This window comes from Pygocentrus nattereri, chromosome 23 (genome assembly GCF_015220715.1).
Source record: "Pygocentrus nattereri isolate fPygNat1 chromosome 23, fPygNat1.pri, whole genome shotgun sequence".
Classification (NCBI taxonomy): domain Eukaryota; kingdom Metazoa; phylum Chordata; class Actinopteri; order Characiformes; family Serrasalmidae; genus Pygocentrus; species Pygocentrus nattereri.
The window spans coordinates 27,303,935-27,323,635 of NC_051233.1; the positions used below are offsets into that span (position 1 = coordinate 27,303,935).

Genomic DNA, 19,701 nt, shown 5'->3' on the forward strand with positions numbered 1-19,701 from the left:
AAATCAAGCAATCACATTTTGATTTACAATAGATGGGACCTGATTTAGTGAGAATAAAATGTCACTCTTGATGTTCTGGAAGCTTAGACTGTGACTATGAGCTCTAGACTGACCACATTTTAGTCAGTTGTTAGAAATGGAAAACTGAATCACTTTAACTCCGTGGTAACATCTTGCTGCTGATCCAACAGGTGTGATGGCGCAAGTTAGCATCTGTGTTTTTTCCTGGATTTTTTTTTTTTGCTGAAGGTCTAGCGCTGATAGGCACAGTTCCCTATCTGAGCATCAATGAAGGTCTCTGAGCTAGTGCTTTCTCCAGTGTTAGGTGAGGGTGGTGGGTTCGTCCCTGCCCATCAATGGTCAGTAATGTGGCAAGAAGATGCTTTACAGACGAGCGAGTGTCTTTTCATGCATGTTTCATGTTTAATGTGGCCGGATGCTGAAATAACAAGAAACAAATGTCTGTTTTTATTTTAGATTGACTTTAAATGCAGATCCTCACCTTCAAAAGCCTAGATTCCTGATTGGGTCATCTTTTCTGACTGCTTATCAGCCTCTGTTCCTGCTGATTTTTTTTTTTTTTTTCCCTTTATCTTTCTTTTTCCTTTCTTTTTCTTCCATATCTGTCGTTCTTTCTCTGTCTCTCTCTCCCAGGTGGAAGAGCGCAGTAAACTGAACAGGCAGGGTTCACCTAAAATCTGCACCACTGTCTCTGACACCAACATCCAGTCACGCTCTGATTCTGTCAGCCAGTCAGGAGGAGTGCAGGCCGCACAGACTCCGCCCATGCAGAGACCTGTCGAGCCCCAGGGCGGTCAGGGCAAGGTGTGTTAACGTGTGCGTGCGAGATGGCACTAGAACTGATGTGTGTACACAGCAGAAATTCTTTATTTATCCAGATTGTTGGTTTACTCAGTGGTTATATATTCTGATGGCTTTGTTTAGTATTGTCCAAACTTGGCTCATAAGCTTTTAAGCTCCTTTTTTTAATGTATATACTATTTGAAAAGGCTAGCCACTCCTTAAATTGTGTGTGATGAATGGACCAGTTGAAAATGGTCTGGATTGTCTTATTATTATTATTATTATTATTATTATTATACATTAAATATATGTATTAATTTCCTTTTCTTGTTAACTCACCATTTCACAGATAAAAAGTTTTGTTGCAACAGCAATACCAGATAGTCATATGCAAATGTTTGGTGCCCTTGGTCGAATCACATGTTTGTTGATTTATTTTTAATGATGGTTAAATGATAAAGTTAGCACATCCTCTACAAAGAATACACTTCTGCACATTTTACTGCATAATTTGTTTATTTGCTGAGTTTACGATATTGAGGGAAGAAATAAACCATGAATTGTTTGTGCAAAAGTTTTGCACATTTTATATTTTATGTTTAATTTTTGTTCTGATTTGACTCAAAATACTGTATGTGTAGAAATTATGCCAGAAAATATGCTTAAAATGCCACATTGAAGTGCGTTTTCTGTAGAGGATGCAAAATATGCATCTGTAAGCTGTTTATATAAGGGCTGAAGTGGCTTTGCAGGAAGAGTGAATGTAGATGGCCAGCACTTCTCTTGTCAGTTTTGCTGCATTCACTGCATTCTGCTCTGTTTCCCTTCAGTGACTGTATCCTTCTGTCTTTCCTCTCTGTTTTTTCCCTCCTTCACCTGGGCCTCCTTCATCCCTGTCCCCTGCTTGCTGTGGGGAAATCCTCCTCCATCTTTTGGAACCTTCTTGTCCTTTCCTGACCTCCTTCTCCAAATAACCTTCAATCCATAAAAAATGAAACGACAACAAACAACCCTCACTGGCCTTCCGCTTTAACCCGGGTTCCTTTTGCTTGCTTTGCGGAACTTGCTCTACTCTCAAAACCCTAAATTCATGCTCTCTTCCCTCCACCCTCATGGCCTGCTCCCTTTCTCCCTGGCTCTCTGATTCCCATGCTGCCTATGCGTAGTTCCAGATGGCCCACCTAGTGCCCTTGAAGCCGTATGCTGCTCCAGTGCCGCGCTCTCAGTCCCTCTGCGATCAGCCCACTAAGACCATGTCCGCCTTCCCTACCCAGGACCCCTCCCCCACCCCTACGCCCCGCCCACTACACTCCCGGGAGCTTGTCCGGCAGAACTCCGACCCCACCTCTGAGAGCCCCGCTCCCCAGCAGCGCCCACTCAGGGATGATCACGGCCCCTGGATCCGCCTCCCTGAAATTGAGCAGCCTCCAAAAGTGAGAGTTATATATGTACATTATACTTTATAGATAACTTTATATATAAATAGAGAAGGAATCCGTCAATTACTGATAGAATGCCCTTTTAAAAGCGTATTGCAAACCATATTTATAATGCATTACAGTATACACTACGTTTATAATACATACTGTATGTTATAAATCTGACACTTACTGAAATTATGTTCTTTGTAATGCGTTATAATGCATACTGTCCTTTGTCACTGCTGTGACCAAACGATGCATCTCCAAAATGCTAACTAAAGAAAAAAACTTTAAATGGAAGTTGATGGAACAGGATATTTTCCAAGTGATTCTGGATCATTTCTTTTGGTGATGGTCATTTCCAAATTCTGTAAAATAAATAAACAACAATGGAAATGTAAGGTTTTATTCTGACAGCAATGATTAGCAATAAACACTGTAATTGTAATGCAATATAATACACACTGTAATTGTAGTATAGATTCAGAAATGCATGCTATTAAAAATGTAATCCTACTCTGTTTTTTAGATTCCACAGCGAACAGCCTCTATAGCTACTGCTCTTAACACTAACCTGTCCTCTGGCATCAGACACCCAGTACGAGCCAGGTAACACATTCGCACAAGCATGCAATGTGCATTCACTCATACACACTCACACACACTCAGAAAGAAGAACTGAAAACCCATTGCATTATATATGTATTCATAAAAACCTTATAACTATTCAATGGCAATACAGTATCAGAATAAACTGTTATTGCAGAGGGGTTCAAATCTGGACCTTCCAGTTCTGGCTCTGGATTTTGTAATCGCTCATTTGCCAATTACTTACATCAATAGTTCAGTTAACCTGCAGTGATTGTAAGATTCAGAACTGGATTCAAGGTCTAGATTTGAAGGCCTGTGGTCTATAGACTTGAAATGACTGCCCTGGCATTATAGTTCAGGACAATTAACACTGTATTGGCAAAAATGTGCAAGTTGTAGCAGTCCTGCCGCCACACAGGTAGTATGTGTGAAAGTACAGTTGGTGAAAATCATCCTTGGACTTTGTTGCCTCTGGATAAAAAGGGGATTTGTCTGATTTTAATTGGTCGTTAGGCTGAGGTTTTTGACTGTTTTTGTCTTGCATGCCAGCAATCCTGATCTGAGCCGCAACGACCGCTGGGAAAGAGGAGACAGCATGAGCCTGATGTCCAACCTGCCCCAGACCGGCTCCTTGGAGAGGCACCGCATCCTTAGTGAGTGTCTTTGAGCTACGAGGCTAACAAGCAGTAGAAGCTTACAGCTGCCAGGTCAACACTCTGCAAACTGCATGTCTCATCATCATCTCTCCTCAAATCACACTGAGATGCTTAGTAATTGTATGGTTTCTGGCACAGTATGACATAGTTATGTATAAAAATACATCACATAGTTAAAAACCGTACAAGCCGTCCTGAAGCTGCCCTATATTGTATAAGTGAGTGCAGCGCTGTGTTAAGTATCGCAGTTCATAATGTAGTGTAGTGTTTTGTTAAATGCCATTTGTAAGTGTTGTTTTTTGATTTAAGGTTCATCAAAAATGGACTCCTCTCCAATCCTTTCTCATGATGGGCGCCACAAACCAGGAGAATCCCGCACCTCCTCCAGACCAAGCAGACCAGCGGTAACACATACACACGTACAGGCTTTCCTGAAGCTTCCCTACCACATACTCTTTACTATTAGTACTTACAAAATCAGTTTCTGTCTCTTCTCCTAATACTAACACGATCACTGTCCTCTGTCAATCTCTCTTTGTACTTGCTTTTCTCCTCGATCCTCAGAGCTATAAGAGAGCAATAGGAGAGGTCAGTATCTGCATGTGTGTATGTTTGTGTCTGTTTGCATAGTCACATTTTGCTGATGATCTGTAATGAGTGAAGTGACCCAGATAAATGCAGAGCTTTTTATAAAAACCCCTGCAGGCAGTAATTAGCTGAGCAATTAGTGCCTAATGACTGGGGTTGACACGGACAGAATTTGTTTTTCTGATGAGTATTAATGACAACTATTGATTCTCTACATTGAGTGAGAGGAGCTGATTGTCAGTAGCTGAAATCTAATGATCTGGGGTCAACTATTCTTTTGGACAAACGTCTGAAATGATTTTGAATCTTCGTATCTTAGAGTGACGGTGTTAATTCAGTAAGAGGTTACACTTCCCTTGTTCAGATGAACATTGATGTGTGGAGGTTTGCAGCTGACCCTAGATCAGCACTAACTTGGTCACTAATCAGTGTTAGACAATTGTCTGACTCCCAGACAGCTATGTAGCTTTGCAAGTACAATTAAGAAAAAGTAAAATATTTAAGAAGTAATTTTGCCAAAAATCAAATGTATAGTTTTTGTCTTGCCCCAGATGTTGTTTTTTTTTTTTTTAATTATTTTTTATTTTTTATCCACCAAGAAATGTTTAGTGTCTAAAGTTTGGTTCTTTAGTTTTGCAGTGAAGCTACAAGGCTAATGTAGGTAGTAGTAGCTTATACCTCATCAGTTAGCATTGTACTGTGCAATTATTCACTAATCTCAAACATTTGCTTGCTATTATCAATAAAAAGGAACAATTATCGACAGGCACAGGCTCAGAAAGTAGGTCTGACTTGATGTTTAGGTCTCAAAATCCAAAATCAACATTCTGATGATGACAGTAGTAGATAATTCATTGAAATAATAATTGATGAAGTTTTAATTGTTACATTATTTAGTAAATAAAGTAAATTATTTCATTATTAAGTATTAATTGGATAATTCAGAAGGTATGCCATTCACTGAGTTTTGACTAAGTTCTCTTTAAAAACTCATCCATGCGGTCATCAGATTCATCCACTTGGGCAAAGGTCCCGAAGCACAACCCACATTACACCATTGCATGCAATTACACATTTCCACCAGAGAGGTCTCCAAATCCCCAAAACGTACATAGTGTAACTTTAACAACTCAACATGGTTTGAGGGAAATATGATTATTTAGATACACATTTTGTATGTTAACTGAATTACATGACTTTCTGTTACTCATATTCTATTTGCTACTTTAGCTGCTTAGCTCCAGTGCAAAACTAAAGGTGCAAACTTCAGACAAATCTTGGCTAATCAGCTACGTTTGGGGTAAGAGGGACATTGTGTAAATTTGATTTTTGGCATAACCATCACTTTAAACTGCATGACTAAGTGCACTGCAGGTCTTTCTAGAAGTATATATCTCTGGTATGTTCAGGTATTCATGTTGTTCTCTCATTCTGTGTGTATGTGTGTCAGGACCATGGGCTGTACTCGAAGGAACGTGCGGAGGAGCAGCCTCGCCCTCCAGTGAAGGCCAATGACTATTCCTCGTCATCGGAGAGCAGCGAGAGCAGTGAGGAGAGCGAGAGCGGCGAAGGGGCGGAGGAGGAGAGTCCTTCTGACCGGTACAGAGAGAGAGGGAGGAGGGGAAGGGAGTGAAGAGTGTATGTGTTGTGCAACAGGAACACATTTCAAAACAAATCAAAATGAGAAACATTTCATTTCTAATCCCTGATTTCTATGAAAATGATCCAGAACAAAGTAACATTGATAACGGATTAACTACATTTGAAGGAACATAGATTTAACTCTATTTTGCAGTAGAGTTTACTCCGTTTTGATGTGGTTTTGATTGTGTTCTGTGAAAAAAAAAAGTTCTACATTCCCTGCACACCTTCAAAAAGGCAATGTAAGAAGGAGTGGTAAAGAGAGGGAAAGGGAGGGGGAGAGGGAGGGAAGTGTGGATGAGGACGAGAGAGAGAGAGAAGTGGGGAACAAATAGACAGAGTGATAAATTAGTGTAATTAGTATTATTATAATTACTGTATTCATTGTAAGATTGTTGTATTTAGTATGTATTTGTTCATCTTCACTCTTTGATTGATCCATAAAGGTTTTAAACTGAAGCCTATAAAACCAGACACTTCTTCTATACCTCGTAACTCATACAGACTGCCAGTCATTTCAAAACCGACTTGTTCAGTCCTGAACCTAGCCGTTATTAACCTTTGAGACAGGAAGGGAGAGAAAGAGAGAGAGAGCGAAAAAGAGGAATGAAAGCTGCATGGCTTTGTCTGATTTTGTCTGCTAGACAGGAAAGGGCATGACCAGCAGTAAAACAAGCTTTGTCTTTATCTGTGTTCTTTCATGCTGTGTTTTCACTTTTAGCCCACGTGATGCAGATTCTGACTCTGTGAACACTATGGTGGTCCATGAGGAAGAGGATGGTGAAGGAGGAGACGAAGAGCGTGCTGGTGGTTATGGTGACCAGACAATGCTTGTACAGAGGGTGAGATCTGTCTTTCTACAGCTGCAGTAATTAGTCAACAAAATCCACCTCTGATATTCAAATGATAGGTCATCATAATCAAAATCGGCACTCCGTTAAAAGCGATGTCAGTCATTTTTTCAAGCAACTCAAAGGCAAAAGTGAGCTGCCGAACAGCGAGAGATCATGTCACTGAGAGATCATGACCATGCTGGCCACGTTAGCTGATTGAAGAGAAATAGCAGTTAACATGTGTCCTGTTTGGAAATCATTAAGCATGAGTAAAAGTAGTGATTCTGTTTCATCAAGCATCCAGCATATATCTGAAAGGCCAACTTCAAATTGATTCTTATCAATGTTTATTTTATATGTAAGAAACTTAGCAAGCTTCCAAGCCACCAGCGCTCACTCCAGGGGCTTGTTTGAGTGACGAACTCTGTGTGGTCATATGGGTGGGACTTATCTAAATCTAATTAGAGACATCGGACCAAGTCGGATTCACTCTGCATTTCTTAAGTTGAATTGTCACCAGAAACTTTTGCAGAGTGCAAGCTGGCTCATACTGAGGCTAGCAGCGATATGGCTTTCATTGATATTTTACCATAAAAGAAGCCTGTGACAGGAAATGAAGAAGGGGTGATATTTAAATTAGTCTGCAAACTGAATAATCGTCTTATAGATTTTAAGATAGATCTGTTAAAATGCTAAGAGTACAAACTTTTATACACATTTTTTGACATTAGTTGACACAATGGCAACACCAGAGACAACTGAGACTGATCACAAGTTCATATCACCTGCAAAATCCGCACAGGGTCAAATAAAATAGTGTTGCAGTTTTGGTGCATATCATCAGTTTCACATGGTCAAACTAGTTTATTGATGTCCAGATAAATTGCACCAGTGAGTTACGCTTAGTGTGTAAAGGCCTTAAGTGCGAACTCTCAGGTTTGAGTGCATGTGACTTGAGGTACTGTACACTACAGTGAAGTAGTTTGAATAGACGTGTGTGTGTGTGTGTGTGTGTGTGTTTAGACTCCAGAGAAGCGCAGTCATAATGGATACACTAACCTGCCTGACGTAGTTCAGCCGTCACACTCCCCCACCGACTCAGCCTCTCACTCCTCTCCTGGGAAAGACTCCACCTTTGACGTGAGTGACTTGTTTGTCTTTGAAGAAAATATTGTCAAAAATGTAAAAGCAAATACAAGTTATTCTTATTGTGGTATTTGTACAGTCAATAAATGATCACAATACAGTAAATAAGTGGTGCAAGAGTGCATAGGCTTTTGTAAATGTCTTGGAAACAGGCAATGGTGTCTCATCGTTGGATTAATTATTTTCAAATCCAGTGGAGCATCGATAATGGTGAAAAATGTAGTTATTGCCTTGCTGTAGTTGAGCTCTAACTTAGCTCAGTTCTGTCTGTAATGAATTCAAGTTATCGGCCATATGATCTTCTTTTATTAATATTAACTGGTCTGCTATGTATTTACCATAAGCAATTTGTTGTGTATCTTTTTTTTTTTTTTTTAATTAACATATACCTTGATTGGTTAACTCAACTTAAGACCATGTGAATGCATTGATTTCAGTATCAGTCCAGGGGATTGGTCAAGGCCTCTGGGAAATCCTCCTTTACCACTTTTGTGAATCTTGGAATGTACCAACCATCAGGAGGGACGGGGGAGACCATCTCAGTGGGAGGTTAGTTCTTGTTGTTGTTCTTATTAATGTAGGTATTGGTATAAATATTAAAACTGGGAGTAATGCTTATCCTAATATTCATAGTATCAATAGCAGTTAATTATTATGATGAAAAATGCCCTTGACGGTTGGCATGGCTTATACTTTTTTACTAAGAAATTTGTTTCCAAAGTAATAATTCTAGCATCAGTGGCAGCTATTAGTGTTGTAATTTTTTAGGAACAAGAGGTGGTGGTGGTAGTAGTAGGGGGGGGTGGTCCATGTGGCAAAAATATAATATCAAAGTACATCTAAACTAAGACTTTTCTCTATACACAGTACGCGTCACAATATTTTGTTTTTCTGAGGGTTGAACCAGTGGTGCTACATTTTAAAAATACAGTTAATACAAGGATTTTTATTCAGCATCCTACATACCATACTGCACTAAATTAAACAGGACTTATTTTGCTGTCTTTGTAATGAAACATGCAATTGGTCAGTGTATTTTTAAGTACTGACATTCACAATAAGCCCAGAAGAGCGTATATCATGCGTATGAAAGCATATGTCCTAATTAGGTGATTTCTTTCAGTAACAATTAATATAATCATATTGCCCAACCCTAATTATAGGGTTGATATGATTTAGGGGTTGGATTGAAACTGTCTGTGTAAGTCTTGTCTGTTACCATCTCTGTAAGTCTTAAATTCCTCTCTCTCTGCAGGTCTGGGTTCTCGGTTTGATCAGCTGAAGTTGGAGGTGAGAAAAGGCTCCATGGTTAACGTGAATCCCACAAACACTCGCCCCGTCAGTGACACCCCAGAGATCCGCAAATACAAGAAGAGGTTCAACTCCGAGATCCTCTGTGCTGCCCTCTGGGGTATATTTTTTTGTGTATCTGTTGTAACACTCTGATGTGTGTTTATTTTCAGATCTAAATTTACTAGGAGAAGCAAAGAGTGGTATAATGTGGGTGCACAGATGTGGGTGCGATTTCATTCTGAGAAGACTGTCGATGTGTTTGCAGGTGTAAACTTGCTGGTAGGGACAGAGAATGGGCTTAAACTGTTGGACCGCAGTGGGCAGGGCAAAGTCTATCCGCTCATCAACTCCCGCCGGTTTCAGCAGATGGACGTGCTGGAGGGACTTAACCTGCTCATCACCATATCAGGTTGGTATTAGAAACGGGTGAGTGTAATCCCAGTGCTTGCTACGGAAGCAGATATTCGATTAGAAAAATTTTGACTCAGAGTCGTAAATTGATTTGCAGTGTTTGAGACGAATGAGGAAAAAAAAAATAGTGGCTGAAAGTGAGCCTAGTGTTCATTTTTCTTTCCATTTCTGTTTATCAGAGCATTTAACATTATAAAAGTACAATATTTTAAACAAAAACTGAGTTTTATAGTCTTGTTGTGGTGCTCTAGCCACAGGCTAACAAGCTAATCATGGTGAAACAATCTGATGTTACAGTGACACAGTATTTTACTTTATGATATGCTGTGATATATTTTGATACAATGCCATACATTGTATTGTTGCATTCTTAATGGCTTATACCAGAAAGCAAAGAAAATTTGTCATGTAAATAAATTTTCTGTCTTATTACATTGATAGTGTGAATAAATTTGATGCACAGGTTAGGCTCACTTTTTTGTGTGATAGTCACAGGAACATGCATCATGAAGACACATGAACATGCATGTTTATTATAATTTATTCACAAGACTAAGTTTTGTATTGACAGTATTTTTTCTCTGTTTCTCAGGGAAGAAGAATAAGGTGCGAGTGTATTACCTAGCCTGGCTGAGGAATAAAATTCTCCATAATGACCCAGAGGTGGAGAAGAAGCAGGGCTGGACCACTGTAGGGGAGATGGAGGGCTGTGTGCACTACAAAGTGGGTAAGTGGACAGAATCAACAAGGAATGCTGTACGCTGTGGGTAAACAAGCAATTTAAATCAATCTAGAAGGTGCTGCAAAGTGGATAAGTGCGCACTATGAAACCGATGAATGGTCTCCGAATTGGAAAAGTATATCCTACCACTAAAATGCTGTACTCAGTAGGTAAGTATATGCTAAAGAACTAGCTGGAATGCCATAAAGATGGGTTAAATAATCACTGCTTAATGGACCAGAGTGCTGTTCAAAGTGAGCAAAGAAAAATAAGACCATCTCCAGGTTTAAAACATAAATATTTGCATATTTTTCTGTTTTGTGTAATGTGTGACTAATCTTGTGTGTTTGCGTGTGTTTACAGTGAAGTATGAGCGGATTAAATTCCTAGTGATAGCTTTGAAGAATGCGGTGGAGGTTTATGCCTGGGCTCCTAAACCCTACCACAAATTTATGGCCTTCAAGGTGAGAACATATCTTAGCTGTTTTGCAGACGATATTTTGTTGTGTAGATTTGACTGGGCAGTCAGTTCCCTCTCTCCCTCACCCCCCCTCTCTCTCTCTGTGTAGTCGTTCAGTGACCTGCCTCACAGGCCTCAGCTGGTTGACCTGACGGTGGAGGAAGGTCAAAGGTTAAAGGTCATCTATGGGTCAAGTGCTGGGTTCCATGCCATCGACGTTGATTCTGGGAACAACTACGACATCTACATCCCCGTCCATGTGAGTCACTAAGGCTGTGTAGCATACTGTGTACTGTAAACCGCATACTGCAACAGTATGTACTGTATTTTGCACGCTACTCTTCATAGTAGCATACAGTACAGTATCCAGTACACGACAAAAGCCTTTTGTTTGGTTAAGACCAATTTTACTACATTTTAACCATGTTATGTCTGCAGGAAGTTAACTTTATAGAACTAAATAGATGAAGTCAGCAAACCTACTTCAAAAACAGCAGAGAAAACTGGTGTCAGTGTTGCACTGAGATCAGCAGCATTTGGACTTCTTCCATTTTGCCATTATCCGTGTATTGGAAGGCTGAATCCAGGACTGTTCAAAATATCTAGGCTGTTCTCTCAGTTGTTACATCCTCCTGAAATCACCACATTGCATTTTGGGATGCAGTATATCATGAACATAGATGTGTACATCATCCAGATACCTTTGGCATAACTGAAGAATTTCGTGTTGGTCACATAGTGTATACTACTTAGTACTTTTGTGTACAGTCACTAGGCGGGCAGCATGTTGTAGGCCATTTCAAACACAGATTTTTGCTTGTGAGGGACAAAGTGATGTTTTTTATTTCACTTAAACTCTTCCAGCTTCTTCAAACATAACACTGTTGGACATTAGATGGTATTATTGCATCCCAGTGTTAATTCTGGCGGCTGCTTGTGGCTGAGATGGGTACTGCAGGTGCATAGGGCAATTGAGACTGGAGTCTGGCAACTTAAAAAAAATAAATAAATAAAATAAAAAATTATATTTATACATATATTCATCAGATCCATACTGGACTAAAACCACTCACCACTGATTACTGTCAGACTGTAAAAACTACACATTACAGATTCAGAATCTGAAAAGATCTCATCAGTAATCACTTAAATTACAACAATTCGACAAGTAAATTTAATCCAGCTCCAATAGGGCTTTAGTAAACTCAAAGCAACACATTTCACGTCAGATATTTTATATTAAAACTGTGTGTGTGTGTGTGTGTGTGTGTGTGTGTGTAGATCCAGTCTCAGGTGACCCCGCATGCTATCGTCTTCCTGCCTAGTTCTGATGGGATGGAGATGCTGTTGTGTTATGAGGATGAAGGAGTGTACGTCAACACCTACGGCCGCATCATCAAAGACGTGGTGCTGCAGTGGGGAGAGATGCCTACATCTGTCGGTACGACACACATACACGTCCCTATTGGTATAGCAAGGAAGCTCACATAGTTAAATATTTCATGTAATAGTTTTCTATTGGGTTGATTTCATATGCATTAAACATTTCACTGCCACCATCAGCCATAATTTCAGAAATCAATGAAGGGCATATATTCTTTTTTTTTTATTGTACAGCAGTAATATTATTCTGGGTGTATATTTAAAATGTTTTAATATGTTCTGTCTCTCTGTGCCCATCTACTCCTGTGTGTGTGTGTGTGTGTGTGTGTGTGTGTGTGTGTGTGTGTGTGTGTGTGTGTGTGTGTGTGTGTGTGTGTGTGTGTGTGTGTGTAGCTCATATCTGCTCTAATCAGATCATGGGCTGGGGTGAGAAGGCTATAGAAATCCGCTCAGTAGAGACGGGCCATCTGGACGGGGTCTTCATGCACAAAAGAGCTCAGAGACTCAAGTTCCTCTGTGAGAGGAATGACAAGGTCTGTTACATATACTTACAGCTCAACGTAGAAACACCTCAACAAACTTTCTGAAAATTTCTGTGCACAATATTTTGACATGAACATCATCTCTCTCTCTCTCTCTCTCTCTCTCTCTCTCTCTCTCTCTCTCTCTCTCTCTCTCTCTCTCAGGTCTTCTTTGCGTCTGTGCGATCTGGAGGGAGCAGCCAGGTTTACTTCATGACTCTGAACAGAAACTGCATCATGAACTGGTGATGGAGCAGTGTTGTCATCACTGCTCTGCTCAGTTATCTCTCTTCCTCCCTCTCTCTCTCTCACTCACATGTACACACATACACACACAGAGAGATACAGTGTCCACATGCTTTTGCTCACACACACTTCCTCACAGACACACTCCTGAAAACACAGATATGAACGCACGCACACACACCCCACACACATGCACAGCAGAGCATCCGTGTGGCAATCTGTCACACCGAATGAAGATTCTTCTCTTAACTCGGAGCCTATTGTACAGAGTTTGTGTGGGTGTGGGAGTAAGTATGCGTGTGCGCACCTTTGCTTTACTGGCCATATTGAAGCTTACTTTTAGCTTCAAACCAAGTACTCGCTTCAACTAGATCACCAGATTTAAACTAGTCAGTTTCTGCTCACTCGAGAGCCTTATTTCAACATTCCAACCTTATAATGAGAGAAGAGAGCAATTGTTGAGAAGCAGCATCCCTGCAGCAGCGGTGTGTGTGCTTGTGAGAGGCTGCACAAAACAGCAGAAACAGCTCAGAACTCTTTGTGGTGATGGACGCACCTCTAGTGGTCAGGAGCAGTACTGCAGCATCTGTAATTTTCCATTCTCCACCGTACTGTATAGTGCAGTAGCCTAGTCGTTTGTTTATTAGTTGCATTTAAGGGTTCAAAATATCGGTGATTTTACTGTTTTTCATTTCAACAAGCAAAAGAGTAGAGAGCAAATCTCACAAATAGTTATCATGCTTTGAGCTGGTTTGCCTCTTTTATTCATTTTGCTATTAGCTGTACGGCCAAGAATTGGACAGAATTCGTCCAGAAGAAGTTAACTGACCTTTCAAGTGGTCAAAGCTCTTAGTAGTCACTGCTTTTATGAACTGAGTTTAGCGTTGCGCTTTTTTTGACTGTAGGGCACAGAAGTGTAACCACTACTACACGGCAGTCTCTCTCTGACTTAGCTTTTGAGAATGCCTTTTTTTTTGTTTGTTTTGTTTTCTTTTTTTTTCTTCTCTCTCTTTGTCGGAACAGTATATCTTGGGCAGTTTGATATTCTCTGTATGTATAGGTATTTGGTATTATTCTTATTTTAATAATCTACTGTATCTCTTGCTGTTCTATTGCAATATGTGCTGTATTTGTGCTGTTCTCGTTTTGAAGTTTTCACAAAGGGGGAGCTCCTCTTTAACCCAGTCGGATTACGAGGTCAGGGAGAAGAGTTGAAGTTCATTAAACTTAAATAATTTTTTTTTCCTTTGTTTTTGGCAGCATGAATGTATAGTCCAGTTGTGAATGCGTGCCACTGTACATAGCATCCATGCCTTGTTAAAAAGGAAAATTTTGAAGTAAGCTTTGACATATTACACTGATTTTTTTTTTTTTTTTTCTTGAGCAGTTAGCCTACATCGTCACTCAGCTGCGTTATTCAAAATCAACACTGATCTTTCACTTAGTTCTCAAAGGATCTCACAACTGCGCCATGCATTTATGCTGCCAAATGGCTCCCTGGTGTGAGATGTGAGATACAGCCTTATGGGAAGTGTTGTTTTTAGATTTGGATTAGTCTTTCTAGAGTGCATCAGGCATGCAGTGCGAAATTTGGTTTCCTTGGAAAATATTTGGACCCATTTTTTTTGGGGGGTAGAACTTTTTATTAGTTGGTAACGGGTTTTCTTTTTCTTCTTACAGTGATTTTGGCTGGACTTGTGTATGTGTGTGTGTGTATGAGCGTGAGACTGTACTATAAAGTACACAGTGTGGTCCAAAGCAATAGCAGAAAGGTCGGCGAGCTTAAGTGGGCTCTACTCTTTGAGCTGCTGACTTTGGCCGTGTGCGCGTGACGTTGCCTGCAATACTAGCAAAACCAGAAAAGCATCAGAACTTTCCCCTTCATTCGCTCGCACAGTCTACTGTGGATCCAAAACCTTTGTTTACAAAACCGTACGATATTTACTGTTCATAATAAGATCTGCTGCTTAGAAAGGCTGCTCAGTTATTGAAGTATATGTGGTTGGATTTAGGGGTGGGCAGTATGGCAGCAATGTAATATCAATAGCACGATATGATATCATATTTTGATAGTATACCATTAGGCCTGTTACAATCATGAAATTTTAGCTGATGAATAATTGCCAAATAAATAATCGCAGTCAACAGATTAATTGTACTGTATGCCAACTGTTAAAGTACAAGCCTAAGATGGCTAGATCTAATGATACTTGATGACTGACAGGCACAGCTGGAGCTTGAATATACAAACGTTACTCAATGCTGCCCTCTAAAGGTGTTATAGCAGTGGTTAAATGTTAGACCTTTTGTTTTTCATAAGAAACAATGTGGCTCAGTAAAATGTTTTCTGCATCAATGGATGAAAATGCAGCGGTCAGCTTGAATAATTGGTCACTGTGTACTATGTATAATTGTAAAAGGCCTATATACCACATACCAGTAACGTTTCAAATACCGTGTGGCACAACGTCCAAACAGATGAGCTAGAAAAGCCTGTTCATGTATCGTGATTATATCGTCATATCGCCCAGCCCTAGTTTTATTTTTTGATAGTTTTTGAGTGTAACTGAAAGAGCATATTAGCTAGTACTACCAGAAAGATGCCTATATTAAAAAGCTCTCAATGCGATAGTTGAATGAAAAGGATTTATGCGATTGTAACACACTGAAGCACTTTGACTTTTGTCAGTACCTGTTTCTGATGGCTTTTGAGGCAGAGGCCCCATCAGCTAAACTTTTTTTCTATGAGGTATGCACAACTGCAGTAGCATTAGGCATTATTAAAGTGAATATTCTATAAGGAGAAAATCACATATTGAAGAAAACAGTTTTAAAAAGACCCTCAAGTGTGTTAAAGGTTCTTAAAGTTCTATACTGGAGCGAGGCATGCTTTATTAAGTCTTTTCATTTAAACTTCCTTTGTACTTCAAATTCTAGTTAAACCAAGTCACGCATGCACACACAAACCCCTGCATATTCGTCTTATGCTTGTGTTTTGTTGTTGTCACCGTGTCATGTTAACAAAAACAAATTGGTGAGATATTTGGTTACTTTTTATCACCTTGTTCTCTCCTTCTTTCTCATATGTATCCACTTGCTAGTTTCCACTTTGTTTATTCATACACACTTGAGTTATCATACACTCACATACTCACTCTAGGATTTATAGCCATTCCGTTGCTTAATAAGCCAAATTACCATGTTTACCATTATAGCAGTGCCTTGGAGTGGGGTTTTGTGTGTGTGCATGTGTGTGTATTTGAGCAAAGGATGCTGTAACATTTCCATACAGCTTTCTAATCCATCCTCCCCCATATGAAACGATTCAGGGAAGAAGGAAAATTGCTAATTCCTGATTTGACAAGTAAGAAGTAAGCCCAGTGCAATCAAAAAAAAAGGTCAAGAAAGTGCACTTAAACTGATGTTAGCCAGAACAATTAGTTCAGGCCCAAAGCCATGTGTTAGACAAGGTCTTTCCCCCCTAGTTGGAATTATGGCCTCGAATTCGAGCCTCATTTGCCCCCAAACTCTAGGTTTCAATGCTGAGCTCATTGCTTGAAAGCCGCAGCGAGTTGCACTGGATTCTGCAGACAGTGGTTGGGGTTGCCATGGCAACGAGCCGGTTCCATGCATTGTGATGTAACAATGTCCCAGCGTTCCTTACAAAACTGGATGGTGGTATCCAAATGGTTCTCCAGCGCACAGTACCAGTCAAAAGTTTGGACACCCATAAGAAGGATTTCCTTACATCATCCGTGTTTTTGGATAACAGTAACATCAAACTATAGAATTATTTACCAAAGACCCAGTGTTAAACCGGCCCAAACTATCTCTTATTTTACATTCTTCAAAGTATGCCTTGAAGGTTTGCACACTTTCGAGCAGCGTCATGAAAAACAACCTGGGATGGCCTTGACCTAGTTGGCGAAATAGGCAGAAATAGGCAGAAACAAATCCAGTCAGATGTGTTAACACTTTTGACTGGTACTGTAGATCTTCATATAGTGTGTTATAATAAAGAGATTCTTATATAGAGCGAGATAAATGGTTCAAATTACAGAGACTGAATTTATATAGCCGTTTTAGGGTGCCTATTTGCGATGGAATCAAAAAGTAATATATCACTTGATGATTATTTTATTACATAGGACTATATCCACATGTATATTGCGATAATTTAATGAATGTAACCTTCCATCGGAACAGATTTATATGTGTAACACTTTTACCGGCCTAATAATATTCTAAGCACAATGTATATTTCCGCTTAAGCTTTGAGAGCTGTACATTTGGCTATATGTGCTTTATGACTTTAGTTAGGGAATTGGACTGATGTGCCTGCCTCTCTCTCTCCCTCTCTCTCTCTGTCGTTGTTCGCTGTGAGCTTTATAAAAGAGGGAGCGTGGGTGTGTGTATGTGTGAATAGGAGAGTTATTTTTGATCTGAGTGTGTGCTGTTCATGATGCCCTGAGAGGGAGAGATGGAGAGAGGAGGAGGATCAGTCTAAGCAAAAGAGGACCAGTATGCGTCAAGTTGGTCACAGAAAGCAACAGCATGCTCAGATATCACATCCACATCAGCTTTTGAGGGTTCCAGGCACCAAAGATTATTATGAGGGGTGCTTTAGTATTAAACGTCACTAAACCAGCTCATGTGCGTCCTCCTCATACATGACAGTGATATGCGGTAGATCATTCCAAGTCAACACTTTCATCAGTAGAGGGATATAACGTGTAGATGACTTTCCCAAACCAACCTTATACACGTCTCGCAGGCTGTTTTCACTAAATTTACCAGAATTGTCTCATAAACTATAAGCTGTCTTACTGCTGTAAAGGTATATAATGGTATACATTGACACAGGAACCATTACTGTTTGTATTTCCAAAGCAGCGGAAGCTCAAAAACTCCTTATATTCCTTAGTAGGGACATTTTGTGGGTGTATGTACCAAAAAGAGTCGTCATTCATTTTTACATGAACATTTGCCGCCATCTTTTTATGCCTTAGAATCAAACAGGTCATTTTCATTCCTACGCTTTTAAGACGGATATATGTAAATAACCTTTGTTCTGATTGGCCGTCTCATTTAAAAAGAATTCCAGGCTGAACTCCTTATAACTCCTCAGAGCTTCAACATAAATGGATGAGGCTAAACTGGCTGTATAGGTGTATATTTGTAAATATGTTGATTTTCGTGATGTCACAGAAACAGTTCAAACAAGCTGCATAATTTCCATACGTGGACCACCTACTGAATGTGATGTTTAGAAACTTGAACAGTGCATGTGCCACAAATGTGCTGGAGCACCCCTTTGTGACCTTTCGTGCTTGGAACCCTAACATTGCCGCTTGCGGCTAGGTTAATTCTTATTTTTCATTTCGTCATTCTTTCACAACCGACCACATTCCTCCCAATATGAGAATCCTCAGTACAGCTGGTAGCGAGCAGCAGCCCAATGTCTTCAGGATGGCTGTCCTTTCTTTACCTGTAGTTTTATAGTGACATCGTATGGAGGGCTAGCTGTGGCCTTGACAGGCATGCTGAATGTAAGCCAGGCTTCCTGTTGCACTCTTAGCTAAGCTTGCTCAGGCTGCATAGTCAGCAGAATGGGAGGAGCTTGATTAGTCAAGTAAATCATGCGAAATTTGAGATTCAGAAGTTTGAGTAGTGTGTTTAACAACACCCTTGAAAATAAAGTTTTTGCCACGTAAACATGAAAACTTTCAGTTGGTGTAGAGACTTGTGTGTTGAGGTTCTTTAAACTTCATTTTCTTTAAAGAAGCATCCCCTGAAAGGATCTTTAGGAAAAGAAAAGAGGCTCTTTTATGGAATCATTGTCAGAATTCTTCACATTCTTACTGCTCTACCATTTAAGGTGGAACAGAAAGTGTGAATAAGAAGCTGCCAAATGGGAAGCCAGCTTCAGCCTTGTAAATTAGGACGCTCCAGAATTCTTAGTCTTATTTCATGATTTGTTTCTAGTTCTAGAAGATCTTGGATTAAGACTAGATTTGGTTTAGAAAAGCCCTGATAGCTTTACACTCCGTTCGGTTAAACACCTCCAACACCGTTGGAAACAGAATAAGATTTTAAAGCTTGTTCCACAAACGTAAACAACAAAATATGTTCACTGTTCCTCAGTTTCCCCAGATGATTATTTCATCAGGTGGTACTTAGCAGTGACTGTGGGCCATGGAGTCTTAGTATCTTTGATCTGAGAGTAAGAATGTGAACCTAGGGTCAGTTTTGCCTTCCTCATTCAGATGAATATAATCATATAGGTTTGATTATAGAACAGATCCTGAATCAGTGTAGTTCACCCTTGAGATCTTTGGTACATATGGGCTGTGTCCAGTTTCAGGTAGAGTGTGTTGTGATTGTGTGTATAAGGGGCATGTTTCCCTCATTTATGGCCTTAAACCGCTGATTTGAGGCACATTTATCTACTCTACACACTGTTGGCACTAAGCTAGCTAGTGGCATTTCTCTGCGATTCTCTAGTGACAGCAAGTTAAACCCCTGGCTGACCTTTTTTTTTTTTTTTTGTAAAATATTTACTACAGCAAATAGAAAACAAGAAGTTCATGATTTTTTTTTTTTTGTTTCTTTGTGTTGTTTTTTTGGTTGATTTTGATTGCTGTAACCAGGAGAGGTCAATGGTCAATAGGAAAACTCAACAAAGTTGATATCCTCTGTGATGGGTTGATCAATGTTTTTTTGCTTTCTTTCATTCTTCCTTTTTCCTCCCTCTCAAGACGTTCTTGTTTAAAGGAAAAAAAGTAGATGTTTCAGAAATGTATTTTTTAGTGTTTACGTTCATGAGAGGGTCGAGTTTGAGATGATTTTAACGAACTGATGGTTTTCAGTCTTACAGAGTGTGCTGGATGAACTCATACGCCTGTAATGTCTTAAATACGGGATTGTTTGGAAATTAAAAATAACTTGATCTCAATTCAAAACTGTGTTTTTGTTTTTTTTTGTTT

The 19,701-nt window shown here is 39.7% G+C and overlaps 1 protein-coding gene across 7 annotated transcripts in view; it reads left to right on the forward strand.

Moving 5' to 3' along the window:
* Positions 1 to 19,677, forward strand: part of mink1 (misshapen-like kinase 1) — a 67,003-nt gene extending 47,326 nt beyond the window's left edge. For 2 of the 7 annotated variants that reach the window (XM_037533323.1, XM_037533319.1), the window contains 18 exons: positions 655 to 825; positions 1,971 to 2,237; positions 2,755 to 2,834; positions 3,366 to 3,469; positions 3,782 to 3,891; positions 4,037 to 4,060; positions 5,511 to 5,659; positions 6,423 to 6,543; positions 7,558 to 7,674; positions 8,118 to 8,229; positions 8,936 to 9,091; positions 9,239 to 9,382; positions 9,977 to 10,111; positions 10,469 to 10,569; positions 10,675 to 10,824; positions 11,847 to 12,006; positions 12,342 to 12,481; positions 12,635 to 19,677. In XM_037533323.1, coding sequence (XP_037389220.1) covers positions 655 to 825; positions 1,971 to 2,237; positions 2,755 to 2,834; positions 3,366 to 3,469; positions 3,782 to 3,891; positions 4,037 to 4,060; positions 5,511 to 5,659; positions 6,423 to 6,543; positions 7,558 to 7,674; positions 8,118 to 8,229; positions 8,936 to 9,091; positions 9,239 to 9,382; positions 9,977 to 10,111; positions 10,469 to 10,569; positions 10,675 to 10,824; positions 11,847 to 12,006; positions 12,342 to 12,481; positions 12,635 to 12,718 — 2,325 coding nt within the window. In that variant the 3' untranslated portion in view covers positions 12,719 to 19,677. Of the gene's footprint in view, positions 1 to 654; positions 826 to 1,970; positions 2,238 to 2,754; positions 2,835 to 3,365; positions 3,470 to 3,781; positions 3,892 to 4,036; positions 4,061 to 5,501; positions 5,660 to 6,422; positions 6,544 to 7,557; positions 7,675 to 8,117; positions 8,230 to 8,935; positions 9,092 to 9,238; positions 9,383 to 9,976; positions 10,112 to 10,468; positions 10,570 to 10,674; positions 10,825 to 11,846; positions 12,007 to 12,341; positions 12,482 to 12,634 lie in introns of all 7 variants that reach the window. The other 5 variants (XM_037533324.1, XM_037533321.1, XM_037533325.1 and 2 more) reach the window with 3 other exon arrangements.
* The last annotated feature ends 24 nt before the right edge of the window (positions 19,678 to 19,701 follow it).